Here is a 17,206-nt window from a genome sequence, read left to right as displayed (position 1 = left end):
AATGCTCTATTTAGCAATTTTTTTGAAAAGACTAGACATTTGGATCATGTGATCTCCAGAAGTGGTTTATAAAAATGGAAGAGTTTAGTTACCTCACAGATGAGAATTCCACAATGGATTGCCATCCTTCTGTGCTATCTCCAATCCATGGTGATTCAGCCCTTTCAGTTTAGATTCATCTGGGTGTGGATGATCCATAGAGGCATCCTCACCATCCTAACCATAGAGAGTAGGGTGATTGGAATCAGGACTGGCATAGATATGTGATTTGGACCCATGATTATTTAACCTGAAATTTCTAAATAACCATCGCAACAAGCAAATCCCTTTTTGAATACTTACAATAAGTAGCATAGTATAGTTTTAAGTCTTATTTCTCTGTAAAAACATATTTGACTGAACATGAGAAAAACATATGCTGCTTAAGAGCCAAATAGTTTTCTTTTTTTTTAACATGTCTATACATATGAAAATTTTATTTTATATATTTGATAGAAATTTAATTGAATGCTTTGTTGAGGAAACTGAATTATTGGTATGTCTGTACTTATATGTTTGTCTGGATCTGTTAAGTACATGTTAAGTTATACGAGGAAGAATTTAAGGAATTAAAGAGCCAAACGGTTTTCAAAAAACATTACAATTCAGTTAATTGTAGAGCGTGCTTTGAATACTCAGTGATACTGTAGAGTTCATCTAGCACCTACAATCTCATTGTTTATGTTAAAATATTTAATAGTATTTGTGATATATATGATAGACTTATATAACTTATCAGGACTAATGCTTTGTACTGCTTCATGTTTGTTTTTCATTGGGCTTGTGCCTATAGGACATCAGCACAGTATATCAAATTTTTCCTGATGAAGTACTGGGTTCTGGGCAATTTGGAATTGTTTACGGAGGTAGGTTAGTTCACTAGTATTTTTATTAACTTGGAGTTTTAGCTACTTTATGTAGAATAACAGTATCTCCAATAAAAACATAACAGACAACACTGTGTGTATATATATGTTTGTGTGTATATCTATCTCTGTGTTTTACCTTTTTCAAAATTTCTCAAGATAGTCACTATTGGGAAAAATGGGTATTTTTGTCTTCTAAGAGAAATTTTTCTACTCCTAAAACACTTCTTTTGCTTACATATTGACAAACTCTATCTATAATACTGGTTAGATGTTGGTTTATTTAGACAAAATATTGAGAATCATGGAAGTTATAATTTATAAACTAATTACTATTTAGTATTTCCTTTTAGCATATTAGATGAGAACTCTACAGAAATCCATTCGTGTAACTAGATAAAATAATTTTTTAATTCTAATATTCTTGACAATGTACGTATTCATTAAGGTTATCATTTTTAACATTTTTGAAATGAAAGACTATATTTTTACCTTTTTCTTATTGTCAAGCTATTTGGTGAATTTATTACTTTAACCTTTGCTGTTCTAGATTCTAGCCAGTTCAGTTATATTCTTCAAGGCTTTAAGAAACATTTAACATTAATGTTTTACCAGCCCTATAAAATGCCATCATAACTTCCTGTCCTGGATATAATCAGTTAAAAAATCATCTTTTTTGTGAGGTGGGAGTGCTCTGAAATTATCACAGTGTCTCACTCAATATTATTTATGGTAGTATAATATTATGCTTTTTCAGTTAAAAACTGATTAAGTTATATTCTGTTCTAAAAAGTAATTTTAGAGGTGCTTGGCTGGCTCAGGGCATAGAGCATGTGACTCTTGATCTTGTGGTCATGAGTTTGAGCCCCACGTTGGACATGCGGTTTACTTAAAAAAAGAAAGAAAGAAAAGAAAAGAAAAAAAAGTGATGTTGATTCTTAAAAAATGATCAAATGATTTTTTTAATGGAAAACCTACCATAAGTCAGCAGCCATTGTGCTTTTTGTTGCTGCACAACAGTGTAACAGTACTACACAGAGTATTGCTCTACATTGTAATAATTGCTTACAAAAAAGAAAAAGTCTTGCGAGTAGAGCATAATAAATATGCACAACTGCACATAGTGTAGGGGTAAGAAATGAAGTTAGGGAGACCAGATAATTTGTAATACCCAACACTAAAAGAGCAGGCCCAGGAAGAGGCCTCCACAAAGAAACTGAAAAGTTAAGCCTAGACGCACAGGGGATGAAGCAGATGAGAACAGCTATCAGAAGAAAGGTCAAGTACTATAGCAGCAGAGGAGTAGAGACAAAAAAGGCTCTGACCTTGAAGATTGTAGAAAGTAAAATGGCTGAGTTGGAGTAGAGATCACAGTGCATCAAAGAATAAGTGGTGTTAGGGAAGCAGAGAATGAAACAAGAGAATGAAAACAAGAGAATCTGGTAGTGAAGGGAAGCAGTCTGAAAGGAGTCAATGGGAAGAGAGTGGGGTAGAGCAGGGAGGAACACCAGATTTACAACAAATGTTGGAACAATTGAATCTCAGTTTAGTTTGTATGTGAAAAAACTTGAGTAATTAGGTCGACTTCCTGTTTTCATGTTCATATTTATTTACTACTACTGTATTCTGTATCTACTACACTATAGTAGTATAGAAGTGAAGAGCTTGAGGGTGTCCTATAGATTCCCTATAAGGTTTGTTGTGAGAATTAAATGGGATGTAATGTATGGAAAAGGCCTGTCATGTGATGATGGTGATGATGATGGTGATGGTGAAGGTGAGTGTGTACAATTACCTGGGTACTGTGTGTACCTTACATATCTTATTTCATCTAATGCTCACAACAGCCCTACCATTGAAGATGAGGAACCAAAAACTCAGAAAGTTTAAATTATTTCTCAAGGTCACAAAGCTAGTAAGTGAGAGCCAAGACTTTTTATTCTTTCCATTTTAATGTGCATTAGTTTACCAGCACTTTAAAATTATACTTTCTTAAGGAGAGCATTTTGCTGGTGGTATAATATTGTCCATATTAAGTAGTTCAATATCCTATTTCTAAAACACATATTTTTGTGAGAAAATATCAGGCTGTTGATAGGTATAGCTTTTAATGTTCCACTTTTGTGTTCTAAATTGTGGCTGATTTTATAGTACATATTTGATTCAGAATAATGGAGCCAAGAAATGAAATCTTGATGGATATAAGTTGTGCTCATTAGAAATGTTAATTTATTCAGTGAAACATTTTTGTAATTCTTAAAATTATCTTTATAAATTCTGGTGTTCTTTAATATATATGATATTTAGTAACATTATGCTAATATTTCCCCTTTTCATTTTAAAGGAAAACATCGTAAAACAGGAAGAGACGTAGCTATTAAAATCATTGACAAATTAAGATTTCCAACCAAACAAGAAAGCCAGCTTCGTAATGAGGTTGCAATTCTACAGGTACTTCTTTGCTTTTCTTTTGGAGGCTCTAAAATATTCCTCCAACTTCTTCAAAACAAAGAAAAGTTATCCAAATATCTGTGGCGTAGATTTTTGGGAACACTTTAAAATAACTGGAAAGGTAGATCAAGCATCGAACTACTACCTGTGTATTATCTTTCCTGAGTCTGGGCAACATTTGTTCTTTTTTATGTACCTAATTCTGGATTTTAATACATTATTAATGCTCATTAAATGGGTAATGTTTCAGCATTTGCTCATTGTGGACATGCTGAGACCATTTTGTTTCACATTGTAAATGACCTTGTCTTCACAAACATTCCACCTTTATGCTGTGATAATTATATGAATTGAGTATGTAAATGTCAGCATATCAAGTAAATGAGTAATGTATGCCTGAGATTCAGATCATCTTGGTATTGTTAATGTCCTCTTTGTCTCTCAAAGTAAGCCTTTCCCTTAATATTGAGCATGTTCCTTAACTCCTTTCATTAACAGTCATCCCTTTTACTTTTTTTTTTTAATGTTTGTTTATTTTTGAAAGAAAGAGACAGAGAGAGAGCATGCAAGCAGGGGAGGGGCAGAGAGAGAGGGAGTCACAGAATCCAAAGCAGGCTCCAGGCTCTGAGCTGTCAGCACAGAGTCCAACATGGGGCTCGAACTCATGAACTGCAAGATCATGACCTGAGCTGAAGTTGGACACTTAACCGACTGAGCCACCCAGGCACCCCAATCCCTTTTCAAGCCAGAATATGTTAGTCAGACATATTATGTGGTATATACAATTTTTTGTAACTGTTAAAACTTTTTCCACAGACTAAAAGGAAATTGAGCAACTGTTTGCTAAATGTGGTCAACCTAGCTATTCAGTCTAGACGATTAGGCCATTGATAAATGGCCATTTTTTTATCTAACCACCATAATTCTCTACTTGTTGTGCAAGCTGGTCATAATTTCTAATTCATAGCTTTATTGAATAATTTTCATTTGAACATCACTAACAAAGCAAAACATATTGCATTTCTTCACTTGTTTCATTTAACTGCACTTTATTGAGTTTCATCAATAAAAAGTTGAAGAAAATGCAACTTCCGCCCTAAAGGAGTTCATGTGCATGGACAACCAAAAATAATGCTTGCTATACATAGAAAAATAACATAGACTTTTCTGGGACTAAGAATTTCTAAAGATGGTGTTTTTGTGCTTCTGAACAACTATGTAACACAGAGAACTACCACAGTGTTCTCTGTTTTCATGGGGAAGATGATAACCACGGCTCTGAAGATGCCAATTCATAGATTCATAGCTTGGCATTTGCTAATCAGTTACCGAAAAAGATTTTTTTAGAAAATTCTTAACTTGGCAACATTGAGCTGTAAGTGACGTCTGAAAAGTTAGTCAATGACATCTTGCCAACCCTGGCCCCTGCCGTCCCCGTCTCCACTCCCACATGGTGTCCTGAAGGCAGATCCTTTGCAACAGGCCAACATCCAGACTGGCGTGTGTACAGAGACATTTATCCTTCCTTACCAGACATGAGGGAAGTTTCTTAGTTAACATGGCTCTGTCACTCTACATTTTATGGCAGTGGCAGAGAGTGACTAGATCAATGTTGAATGTCTGATTTTCTGTGTCTAGAACCTATAATTGGCTCTCCTGAGCATGTCTGTATGTTATCAGCTGCTGATTCTATAGTAAGGTAGAAAAATAAAATACACCTGAGCATAAACTGCCTCCCATTTCCTCTTCTAAAAGAGTGGATGCAATCAATAACTCAGTTGCAATAAACAGGCTTTGGCAACATTTTAGTTATGGGTTTCTAAAAAAAAAAAAAAAAAAAAAAGTTTGGTTAGGTTGAAAGTTAAATTCTGCCCCTTGAGTACATGAAGAGTTGGAACAGTTCTCATATTATGGCCTGAAATCTCAGAAATGCTCATTGCTTATCACTCCTCCCCACTGGCCCTAACCAGTCTTCATATTTTTCATCAAACTTGTATTGATTGAGTACACATATCATGAACTAAGTACTGTTCCGTGTCCAGTGGTTACAGTGGAGGCAGAGACACACAGATCCTTTTTGTCATGAATCTTAGTTTGAATCACTCGGCTATGCCTTCCGTCAGTCAGATGTTTGCAGCATATTTATGTGTTGAATTTTCAACCACATAGCATGTACTATGCGTCTTATTAAGGTTTGGCTTAATTATATGCACATACTGGATTCAGTAGTTTGTACTTTATCATAAAGTTGTCAGTTGGTTCAAAATTTATTCATCAAAAATAGGGAACTCCTCCTATCTTCCAACTGAAAAAAATGAAAAAAAAAGTTTGAACCTTTTTACCAATTGTCAAATTTATCAGCTTCCCAGAAAGATTATAATTCAATATCCAGAGACAATGATGTTTAAGTTCATATCATTGATATATAAATGCCACTCTCACCTTATTTAAAAATACAGTCCACTCAAACCCCCTCACATCCATACCCCTGTACCACCCTTAACTCTGATATATGTTTTTTTTTTCTTCCATAGCACTTAATTGCCTTCTGGTCTGTTACAGAATTTCATTTGTTGTATTTGTTGTGTGTTTCTCACCCCAGCCCCTTCACTAGAATGTGCACATCTGGAGGGCAGATATCATGTTTTCACTTACTGATGTATCCCGAACACAGGAATTTTTTCCTGGTGCACATTACGTGTTTAGCAAATATTTGTTGAATAAAATTGTACAGAAACACCATCCTGTCACATAAGATGGCATACATAATATCCCACTAGGTAGCAGGAATCTGGTCCGCATTTGCTATTAATGTTTAATTGGTTAGTTAAGAAAGATTAACTATGGTTAATGTGGTTAGTTCTCTGACAGCCCTCATTGCCTCATTTTATATTTTTATTAAAAGTTAGAATTCATCTTTTTGGACCTGAAAAGACAAAGCAGTAAGGGGGATAGAGGGTGGGGGTTAGAATTCTGACTCACTAACTGATACGTTCAGACAAAGTGCCATGATCAAAGTCAACTGGATGGTGAGAAAGGTTTTCTTCTACTAACCTTATGGAACAGAATTCCATCCCTCTGGATATAAAAGTGATTCCTGGAAGCATTTGATATCCTCTGCCTTGTGGTTCCCTACTTACAAAAGCTGGAGTCCTCGTTTATGGTTGTACCTGGAGTTCACAAGTTCTGCCCTGTCCCCTCCTCCTGATTCTCCAGAAGTGGCCATGTTGACTAAAGTGACTGATGGCAGAAATTCCTGCCCATGCAGCTCTCCTAGTCCTCTGGTCAAATGCTAATTTGTTTCTGTGGTTTGTAAAAAAGCCCCTTAGCTTATAGAAGACTTCAAAGTTGTGTAACTATGGAATATGTGAAAGAATTCTTTCTTTCTCCCTTTTCTCCTTTCTGTATAACCTAGGTGAAGGCTTTCCAAAATCTGATTCAGTTGTTAGAAAATTAAGCTCTTCACATATCTTTAAATAGTTGAAAAATTGAGGCAAGTCTGAATCTTATGGCATAGTTATTATCCCTTACTTATATCCTTTAGAAGAGCTCTGCTTTCATTAGATGTAAATACTTCATTATTATTACTGTGTTTCAGAACAATGTTAATTAACGTAGATGTTAAACATTTCATAAAATCCCCAAGGGATCCTACTTATATTATTATTTTAAAAGTTGTATCTTGATTTAAAAAAAAAACATGGAAAATTTGAAATTATTTTTTCCTATTCATGACCACAAAAAAGAACAAATAAATTGTTGTTTAATGATTAGGAATATCACAGAAAACTGACCTTTACAAGGAGATGAAACTTTATCTTAAGAAAACTTAGAAACTTAAAAACCTACAGTAAATGATATTGGTATGATATATATTTAATGTACTTTATTAACACAGATTTGTTCAGTCAAAATTAAAACACAGGCACTTCTGTTTATGATACAAGGTGTGAAAGCATTTTGCAATTTAAAAATATAGAATACATAATACAGAAAAAATACATAAGAATTTTACAGGCCATAAGTTAAATATATCCCTTGCACTAACCTCCAAAATTACCTCCATTACTCTGGTTTCTCTATTGGGAGGCACTCCTCTTCTCATTCATGTGTCTCTTAACTTCAAAACAAAACAACAGCAACAGCCAAGTGTGGTTGGGATTTGTCTGGGCTGCCTTGCACAGCTGCATCCAACTCTCCCTTTGGTATGGCAGCTCTGTGAGATTTGTGCTCTGTTCTTTTCATTCTTGTTCATAGATTTCCTTGTCTTTGGTTTCCCTGCCTTTCTTAAAGAAAATGCAAGGCCCTTTGCCATCCCCTTGTTTTCTTCCTCTGCCTGCCTATCACCCTTTGGCTGTTTTTCAGTCTTTATCTCAGTCCTTGCAGGGCATTGATCATTTGTTCCTTTTTCAAATCTCTGTCCTCACTCCCCCCTGCACTTATCAGATCCTGTTTCTCTTTCCCTGCTAGTCCTTCCAACTTGTCTTCCTGAACTTCTCCTTTCTTTCATCTAAATGGCCCATACTAATATGGGACTCATTCCTGAAGTGAGGTCATCCACTTTAAGGAAGTCCTCTGTCATCCCTTCCCAGGTCATTCCTTAATTGATCTTTTGTGTTCTGATCTTCCACAGGCACTTGAGTCTCAGACCTTTGACCTTAGGACATCTCCACTTTGGGCCGGTCTCACCCCAAACCAACCAGCCTAAAACCAAACGCTTAAACCTTAATCATTCTTCCAGGTTCTAAGGCAAGAACCCTTTTCTTCAATTAATAAAAATATTAAGTCCATCAGCAATAACTGTGAAATACTTCCTTTATACAAAGCAAGTTACTGAGCTTCTGGCCCATGTAAAAATGAATGAAACCTACCAAGTTTCATTCTGACTTCTATTTGGGCAGTCAGGTACAAGTAACTGCAAATCATGTTAGCTGTGGAAATATAGTGAAAGAAATCACGGATTATGACTGAGGCCAGAATGTTGGAACCAGGGAGAGCTTCCAAGAGAAATATAGCATTGATGAAATCTTGAAAGATTCATAGGTTTTTATACCCAGAGAAATGCTGGAAAGGGCTATTAGGCTGAGGGGCTACCTTAGTAAAATAAATATTCTATGACAAATGAGTAGAAAAATTTAGATCATTTTGGAAGAGTGGCCTTCAAACATTTTTCATCATGTATCTCAAAAATAATTCTAAAAGAAAAACTTTGTAACTGTTTGTGTATTTTTAAGATGACAGCTAGAACTATTTTGTCATATTTTAAAGAGTTTTAATTTTGTACTATATTAAAGTATCAATATTTAAAAATAAACCTATTATAGAACTCCTTTAAATGTATGCATTAGAATCTAAATGTCATAGACATTTGATATTCTTTACCATCCATTTAAAAAATATGTGAATGTGCATTTCTTTAACAATAGTATAACTCACAACATTCCTTGTTTCCTTTGCCTATATTTCACTTTTCCCACAAAATTATATTCCATTGTAATGTGTTTTTATACCTGGAAGTCTTTTGTTGGTTCCTTTTCATAATTATTTACAATAAACATAAGTATATATTTAAAATTTCTTGATTACCACACTTTAAGTGTTTAAAACATACTTTTGGATTAAGTTATAATTATTAGTAAAAGCTTTATTCTGTAAAATTGTATCAGTACTTCTTAAATAAAAAATAAAGTGTTACTGAAAGTATACTATTTATTGAGATTAATTTTTTAATTCAGTTCATAAGTTGGTGGGTGTTTATTACTTAGTGTTTGAGTTAGAATTCAGCAATAGTTTTCTTTTTTTTTTTAACTGTAGGAGCCACTTTGTAAGAGAAAACAAACAAAAATGGTGATTTATCTTCAGAAATTCATTTCAGTCCCCTCTCCATTAATAAATCCATTAAATCTTCTTGAATTTTGGTGAAAGTGTGAATTAGAAATTAAGTTACAGAAGTATTGATTTCCATGTTAGTGTCAGCCACTTCAGACCAATACAGTATTTCAAATTTTCTCTCTACTTTTCTCCCTGAGGATTTTTCTTCCTATTTAGAGTTAGTGAGAAGTATCCATTGTAAGGGAGAAAAATTTTTATGAAAAGAAACATCGCAATAGAGAATTTAAAAGCTATATGGCTATTCTCAGGTCTGTATTAGAAGATAATTTGTGGACTGGTATGATTCATTCATTCATTCCTCATATATAACTGAGGGCCCACCATGTTCCAGGCAGCAGGGATACAGATATAAACAAAACAGATTTTCTTAAAATTATGCTCTGTTCCCATAGCTCTTAAAAATCTTTATGTTCCACAAGAGTATAACTACTTAGGAAACTGCTGTTATGAGTCAGAGTGCACAGTAAGACCAGGAAATGGATTCCGTGTGAGTTCATAGAGAACCTTACATATTGTGCCAGGTTGATTGGATTTTATTATGCTTGAAATGTTTTTGGTTTTTTTTTTTTTAAGTTATGATCAAAATAACATTTGGGGATGGCATATTATAGAGAAAAAAGTTTGACGACAAGAAAACCTTGTTAGAGGGGCGCCTGGGTGGCGCAGTCGGTTAAGCGTCCGACTTCAGCCAGGTCACGATCTCGCGGTCCGTGAGTTCGAGCCCCGCGTCGGGCTCTGGGCTGATGGCTCAGAGCCTGGAGCCTGTTTCTGATTCTGTGTCTCCCTCTCTCTCCGCCCCTCGCCCGTTCATGCTCTGTCTCTCTCTGTCCCAAAAATAAATAAACGTTGAAAAAAAAAATTTTTAAAAAAAAGAAAACCTTGTTAGAGGCTATTTGCTCCTTTCAACTGCTAGTGACGAAGTGCCCCTGTTCCTCGTCTTTCTTTCTACACATTTGCCCTAACTTCATCCTTAACATTTCCGTTGGCACTAGTCTAGACCAAGCTTTTAAATTCATGCCTTGATTACTGCAACAGGTGATATTCTGATAGCTTGGTTCCCCATCCCCCAATCCCACTCCATCATCATCTGCTGGCCCTGCCTTTTCTCTGGTTCATCTGAAGACCCCAACCAGATGAGTCTTTAGTGGTTTCCATCCTATCCCTCCCTAGCTTAGTAGTATTCTTATTTCATCAAATCTATTTTTCCTGGTTTTTTTACATCGTAGGTGATCATGCTGTACCTTATCACTCCTATTCAACTGAACCTTTCATTCCTCTTTGAGTTATTGTTCTCATCATTACTCTTAACCTCTGGCCATTGCTGAGCTTTTAATTCCAAGGCTGGATGCCCATCCTGGTTTACTTGGTTTATCCATGTTTGATTGACCTTCCAGATCTCTCAGTCTTGTGCTGTTTTCCATATTTCCTGTTTATCTATGGTTTCTAGTCTTCATATAAAGTAGTAACATTTATTGAATACTTCTTATGTAATAATTAGATCATAAACGAATTTGAAGGTCTCAGCAGCACCTTGTTTTCAGCTTCCACAATGCCTAGCATGGTAGTAAAGACTTTATAAGTAACCGATTAACTTTTGACAAAATGATCTTAAGTCACATACTGTATTTTCTTAAACTCTTTCTCAGGGCCTTTGTCATAATACTTTTTGTATGAATCAATAAATTTTAAGTTCTAATTTGAAAATTGTGGTATTTGTTAAGGAGGATGAGCTTGTAGAATAGCTGCTAATTGTTCCTGATGTTACAGGCTGTCTCAAAAACTGAATCCTGGGGGAAAAATTGGGCTTTGAGTGCAAAGAAAGGCAGAGAACATATCAGAGTGATGCTTTTAAATACAGTGGAACCTCAAGATCAAGAGAGGATTTGATAACATAGAACAATACTGTGGTGGTATATGGGTTTAGAAATAGACTGAGCTATAGGGGAAGTCCCACCAGTTAGGAAGCTAAAGAATCGTCAAGGCAATTTGTCATGGTGGATGTCATAACAGGTAGAGGGGACACTGAGATGAGAAGACTTGCCACAGGCAGCATTCAGAAATCTAGACAATATGCTGAGATGGGCTGTGAGATCATATTGAGGAGACTGAAGTAACATGGACCTTGAAAGCACACCAGTTAGAACATCAGGACCCCGGTTCTAAATGGATTTGAGTCCACAGAGAGTATTCAAGTAATGGATACTATTGTGTTTAAAGAGCATGAGGTCTAGAATCAGATGCCTGGGTTCAAAGCTCAGACTTTTTATTTAAGAGTTCTTAGGAACTTGGATAAATTACTTAAGCTCTCTGAGCCTCAGTTTCCTTACCTAGGAAACCTTGTAGAGATGTTGTGAGACTCAGATGTGATAATTTTGTGAAACTCTTAGCAGTGCCTGGCATATAAGTAAGTAAAGGTGCCATACTTACTAGGTGTTACTAGTATTGCCACAACTAGGCTATAGAGTCTAGCTTCTAGAAACCAGTTCCTGTAACTTGTTGAATTCCCTACACATAGAACCTAGAAACATTATTTCATCCTAACAAAGAACATGGTTGACTCAGAGCCTAGACTGGGGCTGAACACACTTTAACATATGCCTGGCCCCTGATGGGTGCTCAGTGAATATTTATTGAACAAATTGTCTAGCCATACTGAAGAAACCAGGGGCATACAGAATTGCAGAGCATGCCAGTAGATAATAAAGCATTCTTTACCATTTTGTCTAAAAACGTCAATGTGTAAGTAAATGGCTTTGTTCCCTTAGTCTAGAAGGATGATCAGGAGGTGGAGAAAAGATAATCATGCTAGAAAACCAGAAAATAATATTGCCAAGTGTGGGTGGGAAAAATGAAAATTTTTGCAAACTGGTAGTTTTTAAAAAAATCATGAAGGAGTCATTTTTTTTTCTTTCTCTAGAGAAAAATATGCAACATTTGAGTATCTTTTCTTTTAGTGTGTAGGAAGAGGTTAGTTTATACTTCTGTTGTCTCATTGAATATGTTTATTATATTTCTTAAAATATTTCTTTCTGTTTTATTGCATGAAGAATTTTCATGAAATTGTTTCTTTAGATAAGACATGTTTTGCAGCTCTGAGATAATCTTGTTATCTTCTGCATGTTCCGAAAAATGAAGCCCATTGATTATGTATATACATATCTAACATGGAGGAAAAAAAGAAACAAAGATCTATTATAAGAAAAAGAAAATGAACTTAGAGATTTTTCCAAATAGGTATCCTGTTGAGTAAGAAGTTAGTCAGAATGAAAACTTAGTGTCAAAACGTCAGGTTCCAAGTTAAAACTCTTCCTTCTTCTCTCTCTCTCTCTTTTTAGCAGGGCGGGGGGGGGGGGATAAATCTTTTTTTAGCATTGATTTCCTTAATTATGAATTCGAATTCATCTGACTTGCTGTGCTTACTTTGCAGGAATGTTTTGGGGAACTAAATTAAATAATATATAAAATGTTTTTTAAATCAGTGTTTCCCAGTGTATTTTTGGAAGAATACTAGTAGGTCCTTCATGGAAGGGGATGGGGGTAAAGATTCCCTCATTAAGACAGTTTAAAAAATATGTGTCTGATATCTTATATTCAGATCATCCCACATCTTAGAAGTGAATACAGTCTTTCACTTATTAAAGATTCTGAAAAGCCCCATGATTAAGAATTTGTTTAATTTTGAGAATATATCAATGAAACACATTTTGCTACGGAAACCTTACACAAATGTGAAATGTCACCATTTGACCTGTTTGCCAATAGTGTCTGTGTTCTGTTGCTGTTCAGTAGACCCTGTATACTCACTCCACTTCCTATTATCTGGTATATAAGGCATCAGAAGGGTTATGTGTCTGCACAGATCATTTAACGCTATAAGAGAATGTTATGCTTTCTGGAGTGCTGGCATCTAAATATAGAAGCTGGGCTACAGTGTTATGATTTGTTAAAAATTACACTTTAAAATCTAACACCAAGACTAGATTGGATTTATGCATTCATGTTTCTAGCCAGATTAACAGGAAATAAAAAAAAAGTGTTGCAGATGTGTCTCCATTGCCATGCATTTGATAGCAAGTTGAAAAAAAATGCAGATATTTGAGCCATTTTCAGCTATCATATACAATAAACACATCTTGATTTACAAATTCCGATTTTTCTATTTTAACAACCATACTTTTAATTCCTGCCTTTCCTCTAAACACAAACTGAGTAATAGCATGGAAGAAAGGGTGGGGGGTCATACTTTATGGGTGGAATGTTACAAACACTGTTGTTGTTGTTTTCTTTTAAGGCATTGGTCATTTGTTAACTTTCTATCTTTGAAGTCTTTGTGTTGGCTCTTTTTACCTAGTCAACTTGAAATTGTGGTCTTAGTTGGGGCTTAAGGGTTAAGTACGGGAGTACATATAAGATCCTTTCTGTGTGAGAGTCTTTCCTGAGTTCTCCAGATAAAAATCACTCCCCACCTCCAAATACCAGTATCAAATTCAGCCATATATAAATATTAATTCCAAAAAAACCTCAGTGTATCAATCCAAATTACAGGCTCAGGAACCTGGATTGGGATTTTAAAATTTTCCATGTACCTTGAATTTGAAGGGTTCCTGGTGATGAGTGGAAAATATCACATAGCTTTATACTACTTACATCTGGTGAGAAGTCAAGAAAGGCTAGAAATGACATGAAAGATGATGAGAGGTTTTTTTTTTTTTTTTTTTTTTTTTTAAGTATTGTTTTCTGTATACTTCTCCTTCCTCTCTGCGTTTAGCTGCTTCTCTTCTTATACGGAAAGGAGAAGACACATTGTATTTATCATGTGTCTGCAGCAACCCTGGAGTCTAAAGCTAGATTGGAGCATTTCCAGAATTGATGGAGAAGAATGACTGACAGAAGTATAGACAGGTTTATGGACATACATAAATACAAAATCATGCATCAGAACTCAGTTGATTTTCTTGCTATGCAAATATTGAATTAGTCCTTTTTCTTTTCTTTTTATTTATTGGGTGAATGTTACTTAATAGAATACACAAGACTTAAAGCTCATTTAAGATGAGAAAAATGTTGTAGTAAATTGTGCATTACAAGCTGGCCACCTGCAAGTTTCTCTCTTGAGAGCCAGGCAAGATACAGGTGTATCTTTTGTTTTTGGCAGTTAATGAAGATACTTCAGCTTACCATTTCTCCCACAAAATTTTGGATTGTATTAATCTAGCATCAGTCTGTGCTAATTACTGCTACAACAAAAGTAAGTTGCATTCTAGTTCTGATGGGTGGTATGAACAATTCTTACCAAAAATTATGTGAATGTTTCTGAGTTCCGAAGGTCCAGTGGGTTAAATTTGATTGTGGCCCCATTGATCTAAATGTTAGCCAGTGGTATCTATTTACAAGAAGATGGATTACTACATCTGGTCTTGTTGTTAAAGTCATATTGCATGCATTTATTCCTCTGACAGTGTACGTTAGCTTTATTTTGTTCTAGACTGTCATCAATGTACCTTTCTAAAATTTTACAGATTAAATTTGCCAGAAATGCTTAAAGATAACTACTAAAATATGAGCCCATTTAAACTGTAGATTTTTGGCCAGCTGAACATGAAATGGGCATACATTTACACACAACCAAGTGATCTCCATCCAGAAGGCCTTTCACCTAGTATAACAAAGTCTTCTCATGGTTGACCTCAGAGTGGATGCATCTCTGCCATCACTGAGGCCTAAAAATATGGCAAGAAGAAAGATGGGGGAGGACAAATTAGAAGGTTCAGGTTAACCTATAGCCCCTGTTACATGAAAGGCAAAAGGAAATTTTCTTTTCTGCCACTAACTGTAAACTTTTAGGTATCAAACTAGACAGAGAAATGTGGCCCAGATCTTGTGAAAATGGCAGAAAATGTGCCTAATGACAATATCAGCTAACCTTTACTATGTACCAGGCATGATTCTAAGTATTTTATATACATTAAATAACCAAGCCCTAGTTACATTACAGAATTAGACACATTATTGTGCCATTTCACATACAAAGGAATGAAAGTCAGTGGAATGTGCAAACCTGTAATACAATCTGTAGCAGTCTGTTTCCAGGGACTGTGCCTCTGAAATTAGGCTCGCGGCCTTGAGGCTTTCCTTGTGTTTGTGCCTGCTCTGAGCAAAAGGAAAAACAAAGAAAGAGAAGGGTGTCCCGAGGCCTATTCTACACTAGAAGTTAGAAGTACAGTCATCTTTATTATCTGAATGGCCCATTTTCATTGCTTTATTTCTCACTCTTGGGACAATAATGAAATCCTAGGAAATTAGGTTTTCACAACTCATGTAAGGGAGGGTTGGCATGGAGGGAAAGGGATAATGTAGGAGTATCCTGACGGTGGCCTTCTGCTGCTGCTGCTTTAACTTGTCTCTTGCTGGTGACTCTTGCCTTTGAGAATGAGCTGATACTATGAAAACTTCCTTATTGAGAGCTAGATATAAAGTAAATACAAATCACCTAAATAGCATTAAAATTTTGTTTCTTCCTTTCAAATATGTTGAAATATTTACCAGAGCAGTGGCCAAAACTTATATATTTTGAAGGACTGGTGCTTAGAAACCACCAGGATGTCTTTGTCATTCCCTCGAGACTTTAGGATATCATTTTTCAACTCTTACCATTGGTGACATCTCTGATATTCACAACTGTATTATTGGTGTTTATCATAAAAATCATTATTTATAATGATAGTAGTCATCGTCAGAAACCTGACATTGCTCATTAGCAGATTCAAGTGAACTCACAATGAAAAATTCATGTACTGTATTTTTATATGAAGAGAGAATATCAACATATAGTCCATTTGATGCAAAATGTGCTAGCTAAATATGTCAGGCATGTATCATCATCTCTTCAATAAAATCACTTAAATCTTAAAGAATGTTACCCATGTACTGAAAAGTAAGGAGATATAGGAACTGTTCATCTTTCAATCAAATTTACAAATTTGTGCTGGACATTTAATATATACCAGCTTACATGGACTAGGTGTAAAATTGATAAAATGCAGGCGTTATGGAGCTTATAGTCTTACAGGTAAGACACATAGGTCCATCAATAACTAGGTATGGTATGTTAACTGTTATGAAAGAGAATTTAACAAGGATTGAAGGAAGAGGGTTGCAGAGACATCCAAGTCAGACGGTGGGAGTCAATGAAAGCTGCCTAATAGTTGAATATTCATATCAGACAAAATGGTCTGATTCAGGCTGAGAGAAAGTGTGTATGAAAGTGTAAAAGGGAGAGAGAGAGGGGTACTTGTTCTGAAAATAATTACTGTGACTAGAGAGAAGGGTAGATATATAGGGAAGAAGAAAAGAATCTGGGGAAATACTTGGATAGGAGGAAGAGAAGTAGCTGATGGTAAAGGGTCCCATGGGCTGCGCTAAAGGGTACATCTCCTAAAGCTGGTGGTGATTCCCTTATGAGCTAGAAGCAAGATGGAATGTTCAGAATCACAGTGGCAGCCCTTTGAGGAGTGCACTAGGGGCTTCTGAGTGGCTCAGTCAGTTAAGTGTTGCACTCCTGATCTTAGCTCCAGGAGTGGGCTGGCGGAGAACAAGACCTAAGACCAAGAGATCAGTTGGGAGGCTGTGGCCCATCCCTAGAAGAGAGATAAGGCTCAAACCAAGGCATTAATGGTGAGGATGAAGGTGAGGCATCAATGTAAGAGGAATTAAGGGGATGAGCTCTAAAACTGGTCATTGGAAGTGAGGGGGAAGAGAATGTTAAGGATGACTCTCAGGCTTCTGACCCAGATGGTTGGCCATTTACCAAGAGAGGAAACACCACCAGAAGACTAAGTTTGGGTGGAAAGACACTGATTCTGTTGTTGAACATCTTTCATTTAAGTCGACATACCTAAAAGACAGTTGGATAGGTTCTGGAATTTATGAGAGATAGCTTAGCTTTCTTACCAATTTTG

The 17,206-nt window shown here is 35.8% G+C and overlaps 1 protein-coding gene across 2 annotated transcripts in view; it reads left to right on the top strand.

Moving 5' to 3' along the window:
• PRKD1 (protein kinase D1) overlaps positions 1–17,206 on the top strand; it is a 334,083-nt gene that overhangs the window by 289,118 nt on the left and 27,759 nt on the right. For both annotated transcript variants that reach the window (XM_047074633.1, XM_047074632.1), the window contains 2 exons: positions 833–905; positions 3,250–3,356. In XM_047074633.1, coding sequence (XP_046930589.1) covers positions 833–905; positions 3,250–3,356 — 180 coding nt within the window. The remainder of the gene's footprint in view (positions 1–832; positions 906–3,249; positions 3,357–17,206) is intronic.

Source organism: Lynx rufus, unplaced genomic scaffold, assembly GCF_022079265.1.
Source record: "Lynx rufus isolate CCGP_SWC_20201006 ecotype Redwood Valley unplaced genomic scaffold, mLynRuf1.p SCAF_13, whole genome shotgun sequence".
Classification (NCBI taxonomy): Eukaryota; Metazoa; Chordata; class Mammalia; order Carnivora; family Felidae; genus Lynx; species Lynx rufus.
This window is presented reverse-complemented; position numbering and strand designations above follow the sequence as displayed.